This window comes from Balaenoptera ricei, chromosome 16 (assembly GCF_028023285.1).
Source record: "Balaenoptera ricei isolate mBalRic1 chromosome 16, mBalRic1.hap2, whole genome shotgun sequence".
Taxonomy (NCBI): domain Eukaryota; kingdom Metazoa; phylum Chordata; class Mammalia; order Artiodactyla; family Balaenopteridae; genus Balaenoptera; species Balaenoptera ricei.
This window is the reverse complement of record NC_082654.1, coordinates 36,367,739-36,388,952: the sequence shown is the minus strand read 5'-3', so window position 1 is coordinate 36,388,952 and position 21,214 is coordinate 36,367,739. Positions and strand designations below refer to the sequence as shown.

Genomic DNA, 21,214 nt, shown 5'->3' with positions numbered 1-21,214 from the left:
TAATTCTTTGGTATTTACCTGAGAAATCTCCAAGTCTGCTTTCAGTATAGTCTACAAAAAAATACATCATGAAATTAAAGAACTTTGAAGAGGGAAGGAACCATAAAATCATGTAACTCAAATTCCTCATTTTCAAAGGCATCTATGACCCACAAAGGTTAGATGACTCTGTTGAAAGGATGAAATGAAATGGAGCATGAAACCATTTTTTAACTCAAAAACCACTAAAAAAAATTTTTTTTAAGTGTCAAACAAGTTCATCACACAACTTCTCAGTGTTAGGACTATAAATATGATAGTATGATTCCAATTTTTAAGTTTCTTGACTTCTGAGCCAAGCTTATCTTCTTGCAGGGTCCAGTGGGGGATTAAAAATAAGGCAACACCAAGTCCCTGGTTCCAAGACTTCTATGTCTAATTGGGGAAATAACAGATAAAGTCTATAAATAGAAGACTTTTTTTTGGCTACAGCCATACCAGATGGAAATAATCATAATTCTTCATTTATAACACATTATCAACATTGCTCCATGTATGACCCTCTTTTTCATTTATTTTATTTATCTTTAAAAATACAGTGAACACCATGAATGCCCCATCCATCCCAAGAACCACGATCCAGACGATCATATCTACCCATGGGCACCTTCCTGTCCCTTTCTCTGCCTTCCCTCACACAGGAGGGGAAGCCCACTTCCTGCTGTTAATAAGGGAAGGCTCAGCGGAGTCGGTCCAACTTGAGCCAAGGATGATCACTAGCATTTGGATACATGGAAAATAATATCCAAACGTGAATAAAATCTTGAACAAAGTTCAAACACAAAAAACTACAAGGCAGGTTTGTGGAGGGTGTAGGAGGGATACAAAGACTGATTCAGCGGAATAATAATTTGTGAACAGGCTTAATGAGAAACAATAGAAGATACACCTTATGGGTAGAGGGCTCTGAACACCACCTAAGGGGTCTTAAGTTTATTCTGAAGATAATGGGGAGATCCTCAAAAGGGAAATGAATGATCAAAGTAGTGTTTGGGGAAAATCAGCAGGATGGATATAACCAAAACAGTCCGAAGGGAAGGAAACCAAAGTCAGAAAGTTCAGAGTTGTACAAGAAAATGTCACAGAAAATGACAACTGGCCAACATTCCAGTAGCAGCCACTCCCTGCTTTCCACAAAAATAACCACCCGTCATGAAAAACAAAAACGTAAGACTTATAAAATCACTTAAGTAAATAATCTAACTATTAACAAGAACCCTCAGATTATCTTTAAAAATATTCAACAAGAGATAGCTTAAAATAAACACATCTATTAAAATCACAGAGAGTTAAAGGATAAACAGAGTCACTGGGCAAACGCTAATTTTAAAAAAGCAGATGGCCATATTAATTTCAGATGAAGTAGAGTATACAATTCAGCTGACCTGAAATGTCTAGAGGAAAATATAAATTTCACAGATAAACCCCCCAAAGAAGTACACAATGTAAAGAGACTAATTAGTAGTGAAAGAAACTGAAAAATTAAAGGGAAGAAAAAGGCTCCAGAACCAGATGTTCTAATATGGACAAAAAGATGTAAAACCAACCAATTCATTTTATAAATCTAATATAATTCTAATATCTGAGAAAACTAGCTCCCATTAAAAACAAATTGCTGAAATTAACTATGGACCAGTCCCATGTCTTTAATTTTAATACATATTACATAGGGTCCCTTATCTACTAGGCACTATGCTAAAACATAAGAAAAAATATGTTCTCTGTCTTCCTGGTACTTACAGTCTAGCCATTAAACAAGTAATTATTAGTGTGATGGGGTAGATATGTGAAAATCACAACAAAATATTGACAAACATTTTTAAAATAAACTAAAAGAATCATTCATAATGACCACAGAGGAGGTTAATCCCAGGAATGCAAGTATAGTTTAATGTTAAGAAATTTATTTATGAAAATGACTATACTAACCAAAGGAATCTACAGATTCAATGCAGTCCCTGCCAAATTACCAATGGCATTTTTCATAGAATTAGAACAAAAATATTTACAATTTATATGGAAACACAAAAGACCCTGAATAGCCAAATCAATCTTGAGAGAGAAAAATGGAGCTGGAGGAATCAGGGTCCCTGACTTCAGACTATATTACAAAGCTACAGTAATCAAAACAGTATGGTACTGGCACAAAAACAGAAATATAGATTAGTGAACAGAATAAAAAGACCAGATATAAACCAATGCACCTACAGCCACCTAATCTATGACAAAGGAGGCAAGAATATACAGTGGAGAAAAGAGAGCCTCTTCAATAAGTGGTGCTGGTAAAGCTGTACAGCTACATGTAAAAGAATGAAATTAGAACACTCCCTAAGGCCATGCACAACAATAAACTCAAAATGGATTAAAGACCTAAATGTAAGAACAGACACTATAAAACTCTTAGAGGAAAACATAGGCAGAAGAACACGCCTTGACATAAATCGCAGCAAGATCTTTTTTGATCCACCTCCTAGAGTAATGAAAATAAAAACAAAAATAAACAAATGGGACCTAATTAAACGTAAAAGCTGTTGCACAGCAAAGGAAACCATAAACAAAATGAAAAGACAACCCTCAGAATGGGAGAAAATATTTGCAAACAAAGCAACCGACAAAGGATTACTCTCCAAAATATACGAACAGCTCATGCAGCTCAATATCAAAAAAAACAAGCAACCCAATCAAAACATAGGCAGAAGATCTAAGTAGACATTTTTCCAGAGAAGACATACAGATGACCAAAAAGCACATGAAAAGATACTCAACGTCACTAATTATTAGAGAAATGCAAATCAAAACTACAATGAGATATCACCTCACACAGGCCAGAATGGCCATCATCAAAAAATCTACAAACAATAAATGCTGGAGAGGGTGTGGAGAAAAGGGAACCCCTCCTACACTGTTGGTGGGAATGTAAATTGGTACAGCCACTACGGAGAACGTTATGGAGGGCCCTTAAAAAATTAAAAATAGAACTACCATATGACCCAGCAATCCCACTCCTGGGCATATATCTGGAGAAAACATTAATTCGAAAAGATACATGCACTCCAATGTTCATTGCAGCCCTATTTACAATAGCCAGGACATGGAAGCAACCTAAATGTCCATCAACAGAGGAACGGATAAAGAAGATGTGGTACATATATACAATGGAATATTACTCAGCCATAAAAAAGAACAATATAATGCCATTTGCAGCCACATGGATGAAACTAGAGATTGTCATACTGAGTGAAATAAGTCAGACAGAGAAAGACAAATATTATATGATATTGCTTATATGTGGACTCTAAAAAGCGGGTACAAATGAACTTATCTACAAAACAGAATATAGTTACAGACATAGAAAACAAAGTGGATATATGTATATATATAACTGATTCACTTTGCTGTACACCTGAAAATAACACAATATTGTAAATCAACTATACTCCAATAAAATTTTTAAAAAATAAAATAAAATAAAGTTCTGGGGCATGGATTCAGGTACCTGAATCAATAAAAAAAGAAATTTATTTATATAATATAGTCGTATATCAACGTATCTAATATATATATACACACATGCTAATATATAGCTAGTGAAAAGTTTAATTATATTAAAAACAAATTTTTTAAAACTCTTAAAAAACAAGAAAAAAAATAAGATCAGCTCAGAATTGCAGACCAGTGTAAACTGCGGCCTTAACCCTTATATGCCAATTCCTTGATGTATAAAAAAGTATTTTTTAAAAACCCATAACAGTTTTGGAAAGCAAGAAGGGGAACATTCAGTGAACCAAAACTCATATGGAATCCCTTAAAGATAGAAAGTAGACTGGATCAGATGAAAAGAGGAACCACAGTCCAAAATACTCAGAGAAAATGACTGCTGAACAATGTGGTGGGGCTTCTGGGGGTGTTCTAAGCTAAGAAGTAGGATGGATATAGGAGAGGGATCCAGGGCAACCAATAGTGTGATCTGAGTGGAGACAGTTATCGCAGTAGGAACAGACAGGCAAAACCTGTCACTCCCCACTCACCCCTGTGCCCCAAACACTGACCAGTAGAATAGCCCACCTGGAAATGCATCCTCCCTCCCTTATCATTACTGGGCTGCTTCAGTGAAAGAGACACCATTAGCAGACAGGCAAGATGAGTCCACAACCAAGAACTCCAAAACATTTGGGGACAACCAAAATCATCAAACTCAACAAGACCTAACACCAGAGGAAGAACTATTGTAACAAACAGGGACAGACTTTAAAATAAGTATAATTTTTAAAAGCATAATTAATAATCCCAAAATGATCAGGCAAGATATTAGTCATTAAAAAGTAAAAGTTTATAAAGAAATTGTATCTTCAAAATATAATAGGATATTTGTGTTCTCAAAATGAGTCAAGTAATTCTAAAGCTCATCTAGAAGAATACCTAGATGATATTAGCCAAGAAATTTTGGACAGGAAATAAATGCTCTTATGAGATAATAAAAAATTAAAACAGCAAGATAGTGGTATAAGAATTGATAATTAATCAGATAGAATAATAGCCCAGAAACAGACCTCAGTATGTATTAAACCTTACTACAACAACAAAAATAATGAAAGAACTGACTGTAAAAAAAAAAAAAAAAAAAAAAATCCACAAAATAGCTAAAATAATTCACAAATATTTAAATTATCAAAGGATAAAGACATCCTAAGCAAAAATGCAATCTAAGAAATAAAAGATAGTTTTGACTGTATTAAAAATACTACACAAAAATAAAAAGCAAACGATAAATCAGAAAAATATATCTGCAAAATATATGACAAAAAAGGGATTAGCCTCCAAATATAGAGAGCCCCTATGACTTAATTTTTAATTAGTATAGATATTGAGATACAAAGAAAAAAGATTCTTTGAATATTCACCATTTTAATGGTATTTATCTCTAAGTCGTAAAAGTAAAAATTTTACTTCCTTTATATTTTTTTGTATACCTCAAATTTTCTGCAATTAACACAGTATTTTTATAATCAGAAATAAAAGTTATTTCCAAATCAGTAAAATGAAGATGAACATACAGGCAAAGACAATTCACAAAAGAAGAAACAGAAGGCCAGTTAAGATATGATAAAAGGTGGACATCTCTAATCAAAACTACAAAATAAAAAAGGATGCCATGTTTGTTTCTTAAATTGTCAAAGTTTAAAAAACAATTTTTTTTAAATGATACTACCAAGTGTTGGCAAGAATTCAATGAAACAGATACTCTCACATACTCTTGGTGGTGGAAACTAAACTGGTATAATCTTTCCGAAGAACATGGCAATATATACTGTAAGTATTAAAAATAACAAACTCTTATCATTTCTACTTACAGGAAATTACCCTCAAAAAATAATCATAGCAGCAAACAAGTATTTTCGAATTTTATTTTATTTTTTTATACAGCAGGTTCTGCTTTTTTATACAGCAGGTTCTTATTAGTTATCTATGTTATACATGTTAGTGCACATATGTCAATCCCAATCTCCCAATTCATCACACCACCACCACCATCACCACCGCCGCTTTCCCCACTTAGTGTCCATCCGTTTGTTCTCTACATCTGTGTCTCTATTTTTGCCTTGCAAACTGGTTCATCTGTACCATTTTCCTAGATTCCACATACATGCGTTAATATACGATATTTGTTTTTCTCTTTCTGACTTACTTCACTCTGTATGACAGTTTCTAGATCCATCCACGACTCTACAAATGACCCAATTTCGTTCCTTTTTATGGCTGAGTAACATTCCATTATATATACATACCGCATCTTCTTTATCCATTCATCTGTTGATAGGCATTTAGGTTGCTTCCATGACCTGGCTATTGTAAATAGTGCTGCAATGAACATTGGGGTGCATGAGTCTTTTTTTTTTTCTTTTTTTTTTTTTTATTTATTTATCTATTTTTGGCTGTGTTGGGTCTTCGTTTCTGTGCGAGGGCTTTCTCCAGTTGCGGCAAGCGGGGGCCACTCTTCATCGCGGTGCGCGGGCCTCTCACTATCGCGGCCTCTCTTGTTGCGGAGCACAGGCTCCAGACGCGCAGGCTCAGCAATTGTGGCTCACGGGCCTAGTCGCTCCGCGGCATGTGGGATCTTCCCAGACCAGGGCTCGAACCCGTGTCCCCTGCATTGGCAGGCAGATTCTCAACCACTGCGCCACCAGGGAAGCCCCTACCCACATAATTTTCTGAGAGCCTTCTATAATTTATTCCCAAGTCTTGCTACTTTTAAAATATACCTTCTTTCTTTTAATAAGTGTATGGGAATCATTGAAATATAAAGCTGGAAAAGACCACAGCCTCTTTATCAAATTCATCCTTCTCAGTTTTATAGTACAGCTTGGAGGTATTAAAACACTTGTCTAAAGCAAATGCTCTCCACCTCGCTGCCTTTCTTGGCAGTCGCCGCATTCCCCACGACTGAGACGATGAAAGGAAGGGGTTAGGGAGGGGAAGGGGAGCCGGTGCCATCCCCGCTGCTCCACAGGCTGAGGCAGCTCCTGCTTCTGCACCGGTCAGAGCGGTCAGTGCTCCCGGTGCTGGTCCCTGTAGTGCGGGTGGTAAGACTGGGCCGATTCTGAGGCCAGGGCTTCAGCAAACTCCTCAGCCTCAGCAGCAGCAGCGGTAGCAGCGGCAGTGACAGTGGTGGCAGCGGTGGCGGGCAGACACCAACAAGTATTTTCAGCATACTCTTTAATAATAGTCAAAACCCAGAAATAACCTGAATATATCAATAAATAGGGAAATAACTACATAAATTATGGTACACAATTATGCAGTCTCCAAAAGACATACTTTTGAAAAATGACTTAATTGTGGGGTAACTGCACCCAAGATAATTTTAAATGAAAACAGCAAGACATAAAATTCTATCTACAGTGAGAATTTTAAATGGTGCAGCTGCTGTGAAAACAGTATGGTGGTTCCTCAAATAATTGAAAATAGAATTAGCCAGCAAAATATAACCCAGCAATTTCATTTCTGGATATACACCCAAAAGAACAGAAAGCAGGGTCTTGAAGAGACATGTGTACACCCATGTTCAAAGCAGTATTATTCACAATAGCCAAAAAGTGGAAGCAACCCAAGTGTCCATCAACAGATGAATGCATCATCAAGATGCGATATACCCATACAATGAAATATTATTCAGCCTTAAAGAGGAAGGTTATTCCGACACAAGTTACAGCATGGATGTACCTTGAGGACATAATGCTGACAGAGATAAAACATTCACAAAAAGACAAATGCTGTCTGATTTCCACACAGATGTGGTACCTGCAGCTGTCAAATTCATAGATAGAAAATAGAATGGTGGTTGCCAGGGGCTGAGGAGAGAGAAGAATGGAGAGTTATTTAATGGGTACAGAATTTCAGTTTTGCAAGATGAAGAGAAGTGTACAGTTAATAATGGTCAAGATCGCAAATTTTATGTGTATCCTACCACAGTTTTTTAAATGGGGGGAGAAAACTAAGCATGAATCCACTTTTGAAAGACATTGATATGTAAGAGAAAAAAAATTATCACCTCCCTCAATCACCTCCACTACCACAATTTTCTAAAGAGACTGATGGTATGAGCGCAAAAGCTTAAAAGTTATCTGAATAATAAATAATAAAATAGTATATTCCATAAGATAGTAGAAGTCTAGGAAAGAGGTAGGTGGAAGAAGGCAGGATCTAGTAAGATGGGAGCCCACAAAAGGGAGAGGAGGATTAAAAGGAAAACAAAAACTCCATTGCCAAAGAAAATTTACAATACGTTAGAAATGGCTTATAAATACTTTTGTGCAAGTGGATTCTTCTGGGGAAGCTCAGAGATGAGGCTGAGTGGCAGCTGACACCTGGGTTATATAAGAAATGTCTAGGAAAAAAGACTGGAAGGATACCCCCTAACTGTCAGTGATGGTTATTTTTGGATAACAGGATTCCTGGTGATTTTTTTTTCCTTTTCACATGTATTCATTTATGTATTTTCTAAACTTTCTACAACCAGCATGTGGGGATTTATTTTTCCATGGTTGTTTTGGAGTGCAGTAAAAAAAACAGGGGAGGGGTGATGGGCATGAAAGAAAGGTAAACAAGAGACACTGCCTTGTGAAAGACAAATCTACAGGATTTAGGAGCAGGGCCACTGAGGAACTTTATCCTTTTGCAGTTCATTCATTTGCTGATTCGCTGATCTAACACACATTTATCAATATCCAAAGGAAACTAAAATGAAGAAGACCCAGTCTTTGCCCTCAAGTAGCCGTAAGTCTAACAGACTCATAGTCAGCTCACCATAAAGCCATGTGAGAAGCACTGCAAGAATGCTTCGTACTAAGCATACACTATAAGAAGAACTAGAAATCTTGTCAAAGTACCAACTAGAATCTAAGATGGAAAAATACTTTGAATTAGTATAAACCAGTAGATGCAAGATATTGTCATAACTATCTGAATTATTCCACTGAGGAACAAAACCCCCATAAAACCATGGAAAATATATCAAGGAAGATGCCCCACTGAGCAAACTGTTCAAACAGTGCACGTTTGGGCAGCAAACATTTTGATAAGCATTTTTGAATGAAATCTTTCAAAAATAATGTGCTTTCTTTGCATCCTGAAACAGCATCAGCGGAACAAAATCGAATGCTTTCCTGATGACTCAGTGTCATCACCCAAAGAATCAAGTATTATGCTGCCTGTGACCCAGCTCTCACATGCTCTCAAGAGCTATTGGTTTCTCTAGGATTATTTCCCCCAGACTGGGTCCAGATTTCTAGGTTTTTCTCATTCTTGTATGTGTTTTTGGCAGCTTTTTATAAACTTTATCTTAAATACATTGAATTTTAGAGCTGGAAGGGAACTCAGAGATTAACCAATTCAACCCACTCATCTCAGAGGAGGAAGCCGTTTCCTCCTTCACTCTGAAGTTCTGCCTCTAACTTAATGCCATTTTAATGCTCCTGCCGTGATGAACTCCTCTCCATTTTCCGATTTTCTGCCTCTAATCTGACAACTGGGAAACCAGATAAGCAATCTTGTCAGAACTACACCAAAAATAACAATAATCGAAATGGAAAAAAAAAATCTAAGAATACAAAGTATGACTTTTAACGTTGTTCTCTTGGGCCATACGTTGTGGGAACATGGAAGCCTCTTTTCCAAACTTCAGGTTTTGCAAATCTGTTTGCAATAAGAAACTGAAGGTTTCCAGGACTGTCACATGAAGAATGCTCATCCTCTGAGAAGGAGGACTTCTTCCCCTTATGAACTGTGTGATCTTGAGTAATCACACATGTAATCATGTAATTCTGAGCCTCGGTTTGGTCACGTGTATAAAGGGAACAAAGTCTACCGGGATAATAATTAACGGATTACATGAAGTCATGTGCTTTAATGAGTGCTCAAAAAACGGGAGTTGCGGCTGCTGCTTCTCTCTGCTTTTCCTCAAGCAGCACAAGAAGGCGTGTTTGCAGATGCTCTGTAGTATCTTCATTTTACTTATCTCCTTCAGGACTGGATGCAATCCTGCTCAAAGCAAAATGGGTTCTCCCTAGGGCTTCTCAATGTAGATACCATTAGAATCATCTGGGCGCTTTTAAAATGCTTGCTGCCTAAGCCCCGCCTGCAGATATTCTGATTTGACTGGCCTGGGTTGGGATCCAGGTGCAGACACTTTTTAAAGGGTCTCCAGATGATTCTCATAGGAGCCCAGGTTGTGAGTTAATACTCCAGAGAAAGACCTCGAGTCGTGCTGAGCCTCCATGCCTGTCTGCGTCGGATCAGAACCCCTAAAAAGCCCCCTGTCCACTGGCCAGACTCTGGGTTGGTTTCTTCTTGGTGCTTCCACACTGATACTTTGAGACCCTCTCCTGACTCAACTCCTCTTTCCCTCAAATTCCATGACAATGTCTGGTGTAAGTCTAATCTCATACCAGGTATATACACTGGTATGACTGTACCACTTGTTAATATAATACTTCCATTCTAGCTGGCAAACAGCTACTGCCCCACGCTCTCTGAGTGGCCCCCACTATCTCCATCATCCAGCCCTAAGACCCACATCCACTGTGATTGGTCAGTGGTCATAGCTAAATATCTTGAATATCATCCCTGGTGTTCATGACCTAGGACTTTGCCCCAGAGCAATGAAATTTAGAGGGTGAAAACACTGTGAGTCATGATTTGTAAAGATTATGAGTGGGACCCTTTGCATAGACAGCCATGCAGCTTACAGCCTAATTTTATTCAGGTCTTTGTTCAAATGTCCAAATTCTGGAGAAAATGTGTCCCAGACCACTCACTCTAAAAAGGTGCTTCTCTACTCACCTCACCATGTTTTAATTTGCTGCAAAGCACAAATTACTTACTATTACACTTTTTAGTTTATGTGTTATTTGAGTCCCTCCACTAGATCCAAGGTTCTGTGAGAACGAGGATTTGGTCTGGTTTGTTTGCTCTCTATTCCCAATGTGTTGAACAGAATCCATTCCATAGTAAGTGCTAATCAATATTTGCCAGCAATAAATGAATAAAATAATTCACATACTACCAAGAAAATATATGGATGAAAGAAAATATCTGCAAATCATATATCTGATAAAGGACTTGTGTCCAGAATATATAAAGAACTCCTACAATTCAATAATAAAACCACAAACAATTCAACTAAAAAGGGGGGGGTGGAGTTTTGAATAGACATCTCACCAAAGAAAATACACGATTGGCTAATAAATTGCTCAAAATCAGGAATGGATAGGAAAATGCAAATTTAATGACAACGAAATTCCACTATACACCCACTAAAGTGGCTATAAGCAAAAAAGATGTGTGAACATAAAGAAACTGGACTCCCATACATCGCTTTTGGGAATGTACAACCAATTTGGAAAATAGTTCGATAGTTTATTACAAAGTTAAACATATTCTTACTAGTAATTCCACTCATAGTTATCTGCCCAAGAAAAATAAAAACAATGTCCACACGAGGACTTAGAACTATTTATAATAGCCAAAAAAGTAGAAACATTCCAGATGTCCTTCAGTTGCTGAGTGGATAAACAAAACACAGTATATCCATACAGTAGAATACTATTCTGCAAATATATGTGTGTGTGTGTGTGTGTGTGTATAAAACGAATGATCTACTGATACATACTACAGTATGGATGAACCTTAAAAATATTATGCCAACTGAAAGAAGCAAGACACAAAAGACCACATATTGTATGATTCTATTTACATGAAATTTCAAAAAAAAATGGCAAATCTATGGATACTGAAAGCAGAAGACTGGTTGCCTAGGAATGGTAAATGGGAAATAAGGGCACAGGGAATTTGGGGATGTATTGAAAATTTTCCAGAACTGGATCAAGGTGATATATACACAACTCCATAAATTCACTCAAAATCACTGATCTGTGTACTTTACACGTAAATTTTATGGTATGTAAATTACCCTCACTAAAGCTGTTAAACAACAATGAAAAGATGAAATAAAAACCACTATGGAAACACGTGTTCATTGCACTCCCTCCCAGAAAATCTCTCCTACTCCTTTTTCACTAATACTGCTTCTTTATCCACCATGGCAAGCAGACATGTCTAGGGCTGGGAACCAAGTCAAGAGGGATCTGCTGGGTTTGGGACATTGTCTTTGAACAGCATACCCCATTCCCCCATAACTTCTCCCAAACAGCCAATGATTTGTGGATAATTTGGAGTCACAACCCCAAATTGCCCCATGAAGGCTTAACCTGATATATGGTTTCTACTTCTTTGGCCTACCTGCTTTCGAACTGTCCTCGTGGTTCCCAAGCTCACTTTTGTCCTGGACACTAGCTTTGGTTCAGCCTTATTCTTCAGTGTATAAACCTGAAACAAAACCCCTCAATTCCATCCTAGATCCTGCGCAAAGAACCTCATTTAGACTGGCACCAGCTAGCTTCCCACTAGTTCTGGGAAGGAATAGAGTTCAGGCAGTATCTCACAATCTAAAAGGTATATCCCAGGGATTCCTATCCTCCTTCAAGAATGAGGACCCCTTTTAAATGTCAAAACATTTTTCAAGCCCACACTTAGTAGTAATTGTACTTTTAGTATCGGTTGTCTGAAAAAATACAGAATGACGAAAAGCTATGATAGCTTAAATGCTGTTAAGTAAATTTGCATTTTATTAATCATAACTACATCTATATTTATCAGGAAGGAAAATCTCCTATTTTGAAAAAGGGGGAAACACTTACTAAAGCTGCTTCTGTGTTCTGAGAAAGTGAAGAGTTCACCTCTGGGGGAAAAAGTCATTCTGTTGCTTAGGATGACACGGCCCCTAGGTCATGAAAGGGAAGGTTCTAGGCTAATCTGATGAGAGAGAAAGGGGCTGAAGGGAAACAAATTGTTCTACATAATAAAATAATACAGATCTTTTAAGTTGTTCCCAGGCAGCTTAAGAGAGTAACGGCTTTTAGGTTTTGTTTTTGTTGTTGGAGGGTGTGGGCAAAGAGGGAAGGAAGGACCCCAACACATTGAAAGAGATGTTGGGGGGAAAAGAGTTGATGAGAAGAGGAATTGAACATGAATTCAGACCATTATTATTTGGAGCAAGGACCTGGAGGCTCTTAGAATGACCCAACCCACAAAAGGGGGATATCCACTATAGGAAATGTGGTTTCTGATCATTTTCTTGAGTTATTTCTTTAGAATCATAAGAACTACAAGTGACTTTTACAGATACCGGGAGAAGATCCCAAGCATCTGAACTAGTACATACAAGGATTAAAACATCAACACAGACCCCACAGTCCTGCCAAGTCTGTTGTTTCAAAGGACAGTTGTAACACCCTAATACTACAGTAAAAGCAACAATCTCCACAACTTACAAAAAAAGCACTCTTGCATATACATTTTTATTTTTACCACCAAAATACCCTAGGAGAAAGGTATTACCAACCCAACTTCACAATGGGGAAACTGAGGCTCAAAGAGAGTGAAATGATACCTTACAGTTAATAAGGAAGTCACAGAATGAGAACTAAAAGCAGGGCCTTTCCATTCTGAAAGCAGTGCTCTTTCTACATCAACACAGGTATGGAAAAGGAACAAGAAAAAAAAGGGCATCAATACAATTTTAATTAATTTTATCAGATTTCAATAGCCAACAGAGAACACCTGAGAGGTCAAAGAATGAAGCACTGCTCTAGACAGATTAGGTGCTACTGCTGACTTTAAACCATTTCCCACTCAACAATATGAATATTCATTCATTCAATAATTCAACAGACTTTTATTTATTGACTGTTTATCTTGTGCTAGTGCATTGACAAAAGCCAAGTTTCAGTCATTACAATTGAATACCGTTCAATAATTGTTATCAATAAACAGTGTAATGATATTCTTCCCTTGATGGTAAGAACCTGATTCACTGCCATATTGGTTTGTGGATGTTATTAAGCTGATGAAAATCCTGCCTTTCCTAAAGAACAAAAAGCATTTACCCTGAAAGACATTAATAACACTCACACACAAACCATCTGCCTACATTGCTTTTAAATCTGTAACCAGATAAACACAGAAGCTTATTCATGAATTTTTTTATTCTAGAGCACCCAAGGTAAGGCAAAAGTCATAGCTGAGAAGTTGCCCAAGTACAGTTGAGCAATGACATGGGCCAAAGTCATCACAGGAAGATGTGACCCAGAAAAGTTGCTCTACAAAAAAGGGAAATAAATGAACAACTTCCTCAACTTATGTTGTGCCAGTCACTGTTTTTCGTCACTGGAGTCACTGGACAAGTCAGTCCAGTGTGCCTTCCAAGTTCTGGTTCTGCCACTTAGTCAGTTGCTTCAACAGGTACTTACTTTCTCTGTGCTTCAGTTTTCTCTTTATAGAATGTAAAGGTTGGACTACATAATCTCTAGAATTCTCTATCAATCAGGGTCTCAGCAAGAAATAGACTCAAATTAGGATAATTCAAGGAGACTATTCACGGAGGTATGGGCAGGAGGTAGGGAAACTACAAAGGACAGGGCAGCCACAGAAGAATAATCACCATCCAAGGTCCAAAGGGAGGAGGGAAGGAGGCAGTTACAGGATCCAAAAGGAAGGAGTCATGTAGCAAGGGCCACCTTGAGAGGAGCAGCAACTTCCCATCAAGGGGCCCAGTCAGGGCAAGGTGATCACCTTGCAGGAAGGGCTCGATCTCCCTTTGATATCCTTCCCTGGACTTGCCATTGGCTGAACTCAACCAGAAGCCAAAGAACATATCAGTTTCCCAGGGAAGAGAACACAGTGGAGAAGGGTAGAGGGTAAGACCTGGAGATGGGAACTAGCACAGGTCCCTTCCAGTTTTAACACTCACTGATTCTGTTTGTCTGTTAATTTGACCACTGACATGCCAAACCTGGAACTTCTGGGCAGTTAGGAATGCGTATGGGGCAACATACACACCAAGGTCGGCCCCTATGCGATCACTGTACAGAATATTTCAAGGTGCTGATATCATGCTCCTAGGTGAACCTCCAAGGTCTAGATATGTTATCTGATTTTCATCTTTAAAAGAGGATACATGACCTAAAAGGAATAGACCATATTTTCTATCCACTTTTCTGTGAAGCATAAGAGTTAAGATGCCAGCGCTGAAATCAGACACACCCAAGTTTGATTCCAGGTTCTGACTCTGGATAACCTGATTAAACTCTCTAAGCCTCTCCTTGTTTGTAAAATGGAGATAATAGAACCTACCGCGTGGGGCTGTTGGGAAGATTCAAAGAAACGGTCAGCATGTAGCCCAGAGTCTGACTGATACAAGGCAACATTTAATCCTTCACTGGGCATTTATCCAACAAAAATTTCTTGGGGAGCTGTTAATGACTATTACCTGAGTTACCTTCCTCTTCCTTCATTCTGACTCTGAAGGACTCCTTCCTATGACTGACTTTCTAGGGTTCCCAAAATGCCAACAATCAGTCACAGATTTTTACCGAAGCTACACATTGAACGAATTTGTTTGAAGAGTTATCACCTTAGACAAGATGAAATTAATAGCTTTCAGTGGAAAAATTGTTCATTTTTAAAATATAAATCTTCCACATTGAAAATAAAATCAAATCCAAAGAAAATATAAATCAATCATCACGTAATGCCATTTGAAAACTATAATTTAGAAAAAGGAAACTTGGATTCCACCAAAAGGATTTATTCCGGCAGTGTCTTTTATGACTATATAATCCTATTTTTAAAAAACTTGGGGGACTTTATTATCTATAGATACCCAAAGATAGGATAAGGATGGGTAAAAGACCACCATAACTATAAAAGAGAATGTGAAAATACAAAATGTCACGAGTATAGCAAACATCAGGTTTTGGATACCTAGTTGGGTAGAGGGGAAGAAATAAGTGAAGAGACTGTTGGTGACACAGAAGCCAAGATCCAAAGACCTCACAACTGAGCTGCACATTCTCATCTGGCCCGTCCACATTTCCAGAGTGTGTTCTTGGTCCAGGCACTGGGATAGGCCTTAGGTGAGCAAATCCTATTAGTCCTCCAGACACCACTGCTGCTTTTGGAGTATCCAAGGTCTACTGGGAAGGTAGACTTATAAACAGCCATCCAGAGAACATTACGGACATTGTGCTATAACACAAACAAATCAACATGGGAACATAAATTCAGGGGAAAGGAGGGTCAAAACACCAAAGGCTTGCTGTCGGTTAGCCTTTGCTGTGCTGTGTAAAAACTAATCTAAAACCATGTGGTTTAAACACCAGCCATTTATTCAGCTCCCTATTTGGCGGGTTAGGGGGGCCGTTCTGGGCCAGGCAACTTCAGTCCATCTCGAGTGGGTTTTCTTATGTCTGTGGTCAGGTGGTAGACCTGCTGGTGCCTGAGTAGTTTAGGATGGCTTCATTCACCTGACTGGTAACTGGCAGCCAGGGAAATTGGAGGACTAAGCCCTGGGTCTCTCGTCGTCCAGCCTGGGGTTCCTCACATGATAGCAGTCACAGGGTTCCCAAAAGCAGCAAAAGAAGGCAAATTCCAAGTCTCTGCCTACATCATGTTTGCTAAAGTCCCATCAGCCAAAGCAAGTTAGAAGGCCACGCCAAGAGTCAATATGGGAAGGGCTGTAAAGTCACACTTGAAAGGCATAACAGACATGGGAAGAATTGGGAGCCATTTCTATAATCTATCACAAGGCTACACACAAATGATATCTGAGGGGAATGTAACAGTCTCCTAGGAATTTACCAGGGTAGGAGCTATTCCCTGGAAGAAGAATCAAGACAGGAACCAGCATGTAAATGGAAAAATGCCTCGGACTCACCAAAGATGGAGCAATGAGAGGTTCTGGAAGCAAGGTTAGATTTCATCACATGATTTCTTTTTGTACAAGTATATTTGAAATATCCGTGGCTGTAGTGCATCCCATCATACAGTCTCCAGTGTCTAGTCTTGCCCCTGGGGCTTGGAAGCTAACCCAATAAGGCTGCTGGGGACGCTCATATAATATGCTCTGCAGGTAAAAACCCTATTATACTGACCATCCTTACAGGGAGACCTTGATGACAGGACATCCTGGAAATGAAATCCACAGCATCTTCATAAGCCATGAGAAGCAGAACTGTGCCTTCAAAGATACAGAAAAAAGGCTCTGGCAGCTATGATGAGGTACCCACTCAAGGGAGTAAGGAAACAAGACCCACCGAAGCAGAACTGTGTCATAAATGGTGTGGCTTCTATGTCCCTCTTTCATTTTCCCTTCCTGTTTCATACTCAAGACACAAGTAAATAGTCAATTGTTGCCGGTTTCATTCATTCATTCATTCACTCGTTCACTTCTCCAGCCAATATTTATTGAGACTTTCCACATACCAACAGAAGCTGGGAGCAAACAGAGATGAATAAGATGTCTCTGTCCCCACAAACCTCAGCACTTGGTGTGTGGGGGACAGAGAAATATAATCAACTACATTTCAGCCTGATGGTAATAGAGAAGGAAGCTCAGAGTGGTCAGGGAGAGCCTGGGAGGAGCACCTAAGCCAGACCAAGGTGTCAGGGACAGCCTCCTGGAGACCACGACACTTTTGCTGCGTCATGAAGAATGCTTGGGAAATAGGCTGAAAAGAGGAGGGCATTCTAGGCAGAGAAAACAGAATGTACTGGGACATGGAAGCAAAGGAGGACATGGTATATGCAGGAAAACAGAAGCAGCCCCTATACTTCCTGTGACACATAGGAAGTACACAGAGGAAAGGGCAAGAGCAGGAGACAGCCAGGATGTTATCTGAGGAGTGATGGTGTACCACAAACCCTCCCCTCCCCATTCTCTACAACATTATACGAGGTACCAATCATTTATCCTTCCCGACTGACCCACTGAGCGCACCTCAGCATGAATGAACTCAAGTCCCTGACGTGCCTCAAGCAGCATCTGAAGTAAATCATGGAACTGACCTTGGCCCCTATTTCTGGCATCATTGGACAGGTAGGGTGGTGTGCAGGCAGGCTGGCATTCCCTGAAGCCTCATCAAGACCCCATATAGACTTTTCCTAAAGGCAAACTTGATTTATTGATACTTTTTCCTTTTAGGATGAAAGAAGAAAAGACTCAGAAAGGGCATCAGTGAACCTTCCCGTTCAAACAACTCTCCAGTCCCAGAGAGCTGCCCTGACTAGCTGGTAGAACTCAATTCCCTGGCACAGCTATTATTAATATTAATATTAGTAATAATAACAATGCTCTGAATCAGTGGTTGTTTTATATGAGTCAGGCCCTTGGCTAAACTCCTCATGTATATAATCTCATTTATTCCTCATATTAACTTCATGGAGATATTTTTATCATGCATGAGGAACGAGGTTTAGAAATAAGGTACAGTGACTTACACAAGGTCACAGTTAGGAGTCACAGAAACAGAATCTGTATGCTGTCCCCTGGCTTCTGTCTTAACAGAGCTTTCTGTGCCCTTCCCCAATCCTATGGGAATCCTGGTCTAAACAGCCCCGATCCCTGACCTTTCCACACCAAGCTCCCCTACTCTACTCCCAAGTTTACCAGACTCATTTATTCATTCAGGGATATTTTTGCATCCTCACTAGTGTACATGAGCCTGAAGAAGATGAATCAGACACAGTCTTGAGCCTAAAGTGTTTCTATTCTAGTAGGATATTCCTTAATCCATTGATCCATTCATTCAACAAATATGATTCAGCGCCTACTGGGTGCCAGGAGCTCTGCAAATGCTAGGAAAATCGAAGTCAAAGTTCTTGCCCATTCTAATGGAATTTAAGACAGGCATATAAATAATTATCACGAAGGTACACGCAGCAGATACAGGGTTGGAATGCAGGTTTCCCGACTCCCAGGTGAGTAGCTAAGCTTCTTGAAAGAGCTGTTTCTAGTCAATGCCTCTCCTTCCTTCCTCCCAATCTCTCCTCACCTCGCTCCACCGGGCTTCCATGCCACTGTTTCACTGAAACCTCTTCTCCAGATCACCAGTGACTTCAAGGTCACCCAACTGATTGGCCATTTTTCTAGCTTTATCTTACAACAGCGTTTGACACAGTTGATATTCTATGCTTGTCAAAACATTTCCCTTAATTTCCGTGATAGCACTCTCCAGGTGTTCCTATTTCACTGCCCATCCCTTTTTAAACTTTGCTGGCTCTTCCTGTTCTCTTGACCTCTAAATATTTTATCTTGCTAAGGATGGGTAGCTGGACCCACCCTATGGCTTTAAATATCATTTCCAATGACGCCCAAATTTGTATCTCCAGTCCTGACTTCTCTCTGGAATCCTAGACTCTTATATACAAATGTCTAATGATATCAAACTTAGCATTCAAAATAGAACTCTTGGAAATGCAAATCAAAACAACAATGAGGTATCACCTCACACCAGTCAGAATGGCCATCATTTTTTTTTTTTTAAAGACACATTTATTCAGCGTCATGACCAGACTATTACATTTAGCAATCAACAGCATGAGTGCAAAAAAAAAAAAATCTATGTTAAAACCCTTTGTTGGAATGCTTTACACTTTCCACAGAACAGAAACTAAAATAACCTGTTATACAATTAGTCACAAATACAGTCCTTGAGTTTTTTTGCCCATACACATGAGTATTGTCTAAAACATGTCTTCTTTGTAGCAGCTAGGCCCTGCCACCACTGTGTTTGGCTGAGTTCACAAATCTTTTGACCCTGTAGCTTCCCTATCACTTCCCTGGCTCTCCTCTCCTACTAAGCTTTGTTTCCTGGCAGTAATCAAAACCTCTGCCACTGCCATAGCTCCTGCTGCTGCTGGAACCACCATAGCCACTTTGGTTTCGGGGTTTGGCAAAGTATTGGCCTCCACCACCATAGGGGCCAGAACTTCTGCCTCCAAAGTTTCCTCCTTTCATGGGTCCAAAATTTGAAGATTGATTGTTGTAACTGCCAAAATCATTGTAGCCTCCGCCACCTCCAAAATTGCTTCCACTACCACCGCCAAAGTCGCCTCCGCCTCCTCCGTTGTTATAGCTGTCACTCCCGCCATAGCCACTGCCCTGGTTTCCATAATGTCGACCACTTCCATAGCCTCTGCTTCCTCCAGAGTAACCAGGGCCGCCTCCTCCATAACCACCATCATTACCAAATCCATTATAGCCATCCTCACTGCCACCATAGCCATCACCACCGCGGCTGCCACCAAAGCCAGCTCGACCACTGAAGTTTCCTCCATGACCAAAGCTGTCATTCCCACCAAAACCACCTCCACGACCACCACCAAAGTTTCCAGAACCACTTCGACCTCTTTGGCTGGATGAAGCACTAGCCATCTCTTGCTGATATAGGGCTTTCCTTACTTCACAGTTGTGGCCATTCACAGTGTGGTATTTTTGAATGACAATCTTGTCTACAGATTCATGGTTATCAAAGGTTACGAAAGCAAAGCCTCTCTTTTTGCCACTGCCTCCATCAGTCGTGATTTCAATCACTTCAATTTTCCCATACTGCTCAAAATAATCTCTTAGGTGATGTTCTTCACTGTCTTCTTTAATGCCACCAACAAAACTCTTTTTCACAGTTAAGTGGGCACCAGGTCTTTGAGAATCTTCTCTTGAGACGGCCCTCTTTGGTTCCCCAACTCTTCCATCCACCTCGTGTGGCCTTCCCTTTATGGCCGCATCCACCTCCTCCACAGTGGCATATGTGACAAACGCGAAGCCTCTGGAGCGCCTGGTGTTTGGATCCCTCATTACCACACAATCTGTGAGCATTCCCCACTGCTCAAAATGGATCCTCAGACTCTCATTGGTTGTTTCAAAACTCAAACCTCTGAAGAAGAGCTTCCGCAGCTGTTCGGGCTCTTTGGGTGACTCTGACTTAGACATGACGGCAGTGGAGAGGCGGGGGGGAGACGTCAACGATGCTTACTCGGTGGTGTCCACGGGCAGAAAGCAGAATGGCCATCATTAAAAAGTCTACAAATAACAAATGCTGGAGAGGATGTGGAGAAAAGGGAACCCTCTTACACTGTTGGTAGGAATGTAAATTGGTGCAGCCATTATGGAGAACAGTATGGAGGTTCCTCAAAAAAAAACTAAAAATAGAGTTGCCACATGATCCAGCAATCCCACTCCTGGGCATATATCCAGACAAAATTATAATTCAAAAAGATACATGCACCCCTATGTTCACAGCAGCACTATTCACAATAGCCAAGACATGGAAGCAACCTAAATGTCCACCAACAGATGAATGGATAAAGAAGATGTGGTACATATATACAATGGAATGCAGTGCTCAGCCATAAAAAAGAATGAAATAATGCCATATGCAGCAACATGGTTGGACCTAGAGATTAGCATACTAAGTGAAGTCAGAAAGAGAAAGACAAATACCAAATGATATCACTTATAGGTGGAATCTAAAATATGACACAAATGAACTTATCTACAAAACAGACATAGAGAACAGACCTGTGGTTGCCAAGGGTGGGGGGAGGGAAGGATTGAGAGTTTGGGGTTAGCAGATACAAACTATTATATATAGAATGGATAAATGACAAAGTTCCACTGCATAGCACAGGGAACTATATTCAATATCCTGTGATAAACCATAATGGAAAAGAATATGGAAAAGAATGTGTGTGTGTGTGTGTGTGTGTGTGTGTGTATGTATGT

The 21,214-nt window shown here is 39.6% G+C and overlaps 2 protein-coding genes across 4 annotated transcripts in view; both read right to left on the bottom strand.

The window, feature by feature from the left end:
* HTR7 (5-hydroxytryptamine receptor 7) overlaps positions 1-21,214 on the bottom strand; it is an 89,287-nt gene that overhangs the window by 48,117 nt on the left and 19,956 nt on the right. The gene's annotated exons all lie outside the window — the stretch shown is intronic.
* On the bottom strand, positions 6,585-20,422 carry LOC132351010 (heterogeneous nuclear ribonucleoprotein A1-like). Its single transcript, XM_059900723.1, has 2 exons — positions 19,291-20,422; positions 6,585-6,781 (listed from the first exon to the last, which is right to left on the bottom strand). Exons 1-2 carry the CDS (start codon positions 20,420-20,422, stop codon positions 6,585-6,587), a joined length of 1,329 nt encoding a protein of 442 aa, XP_059756706.1.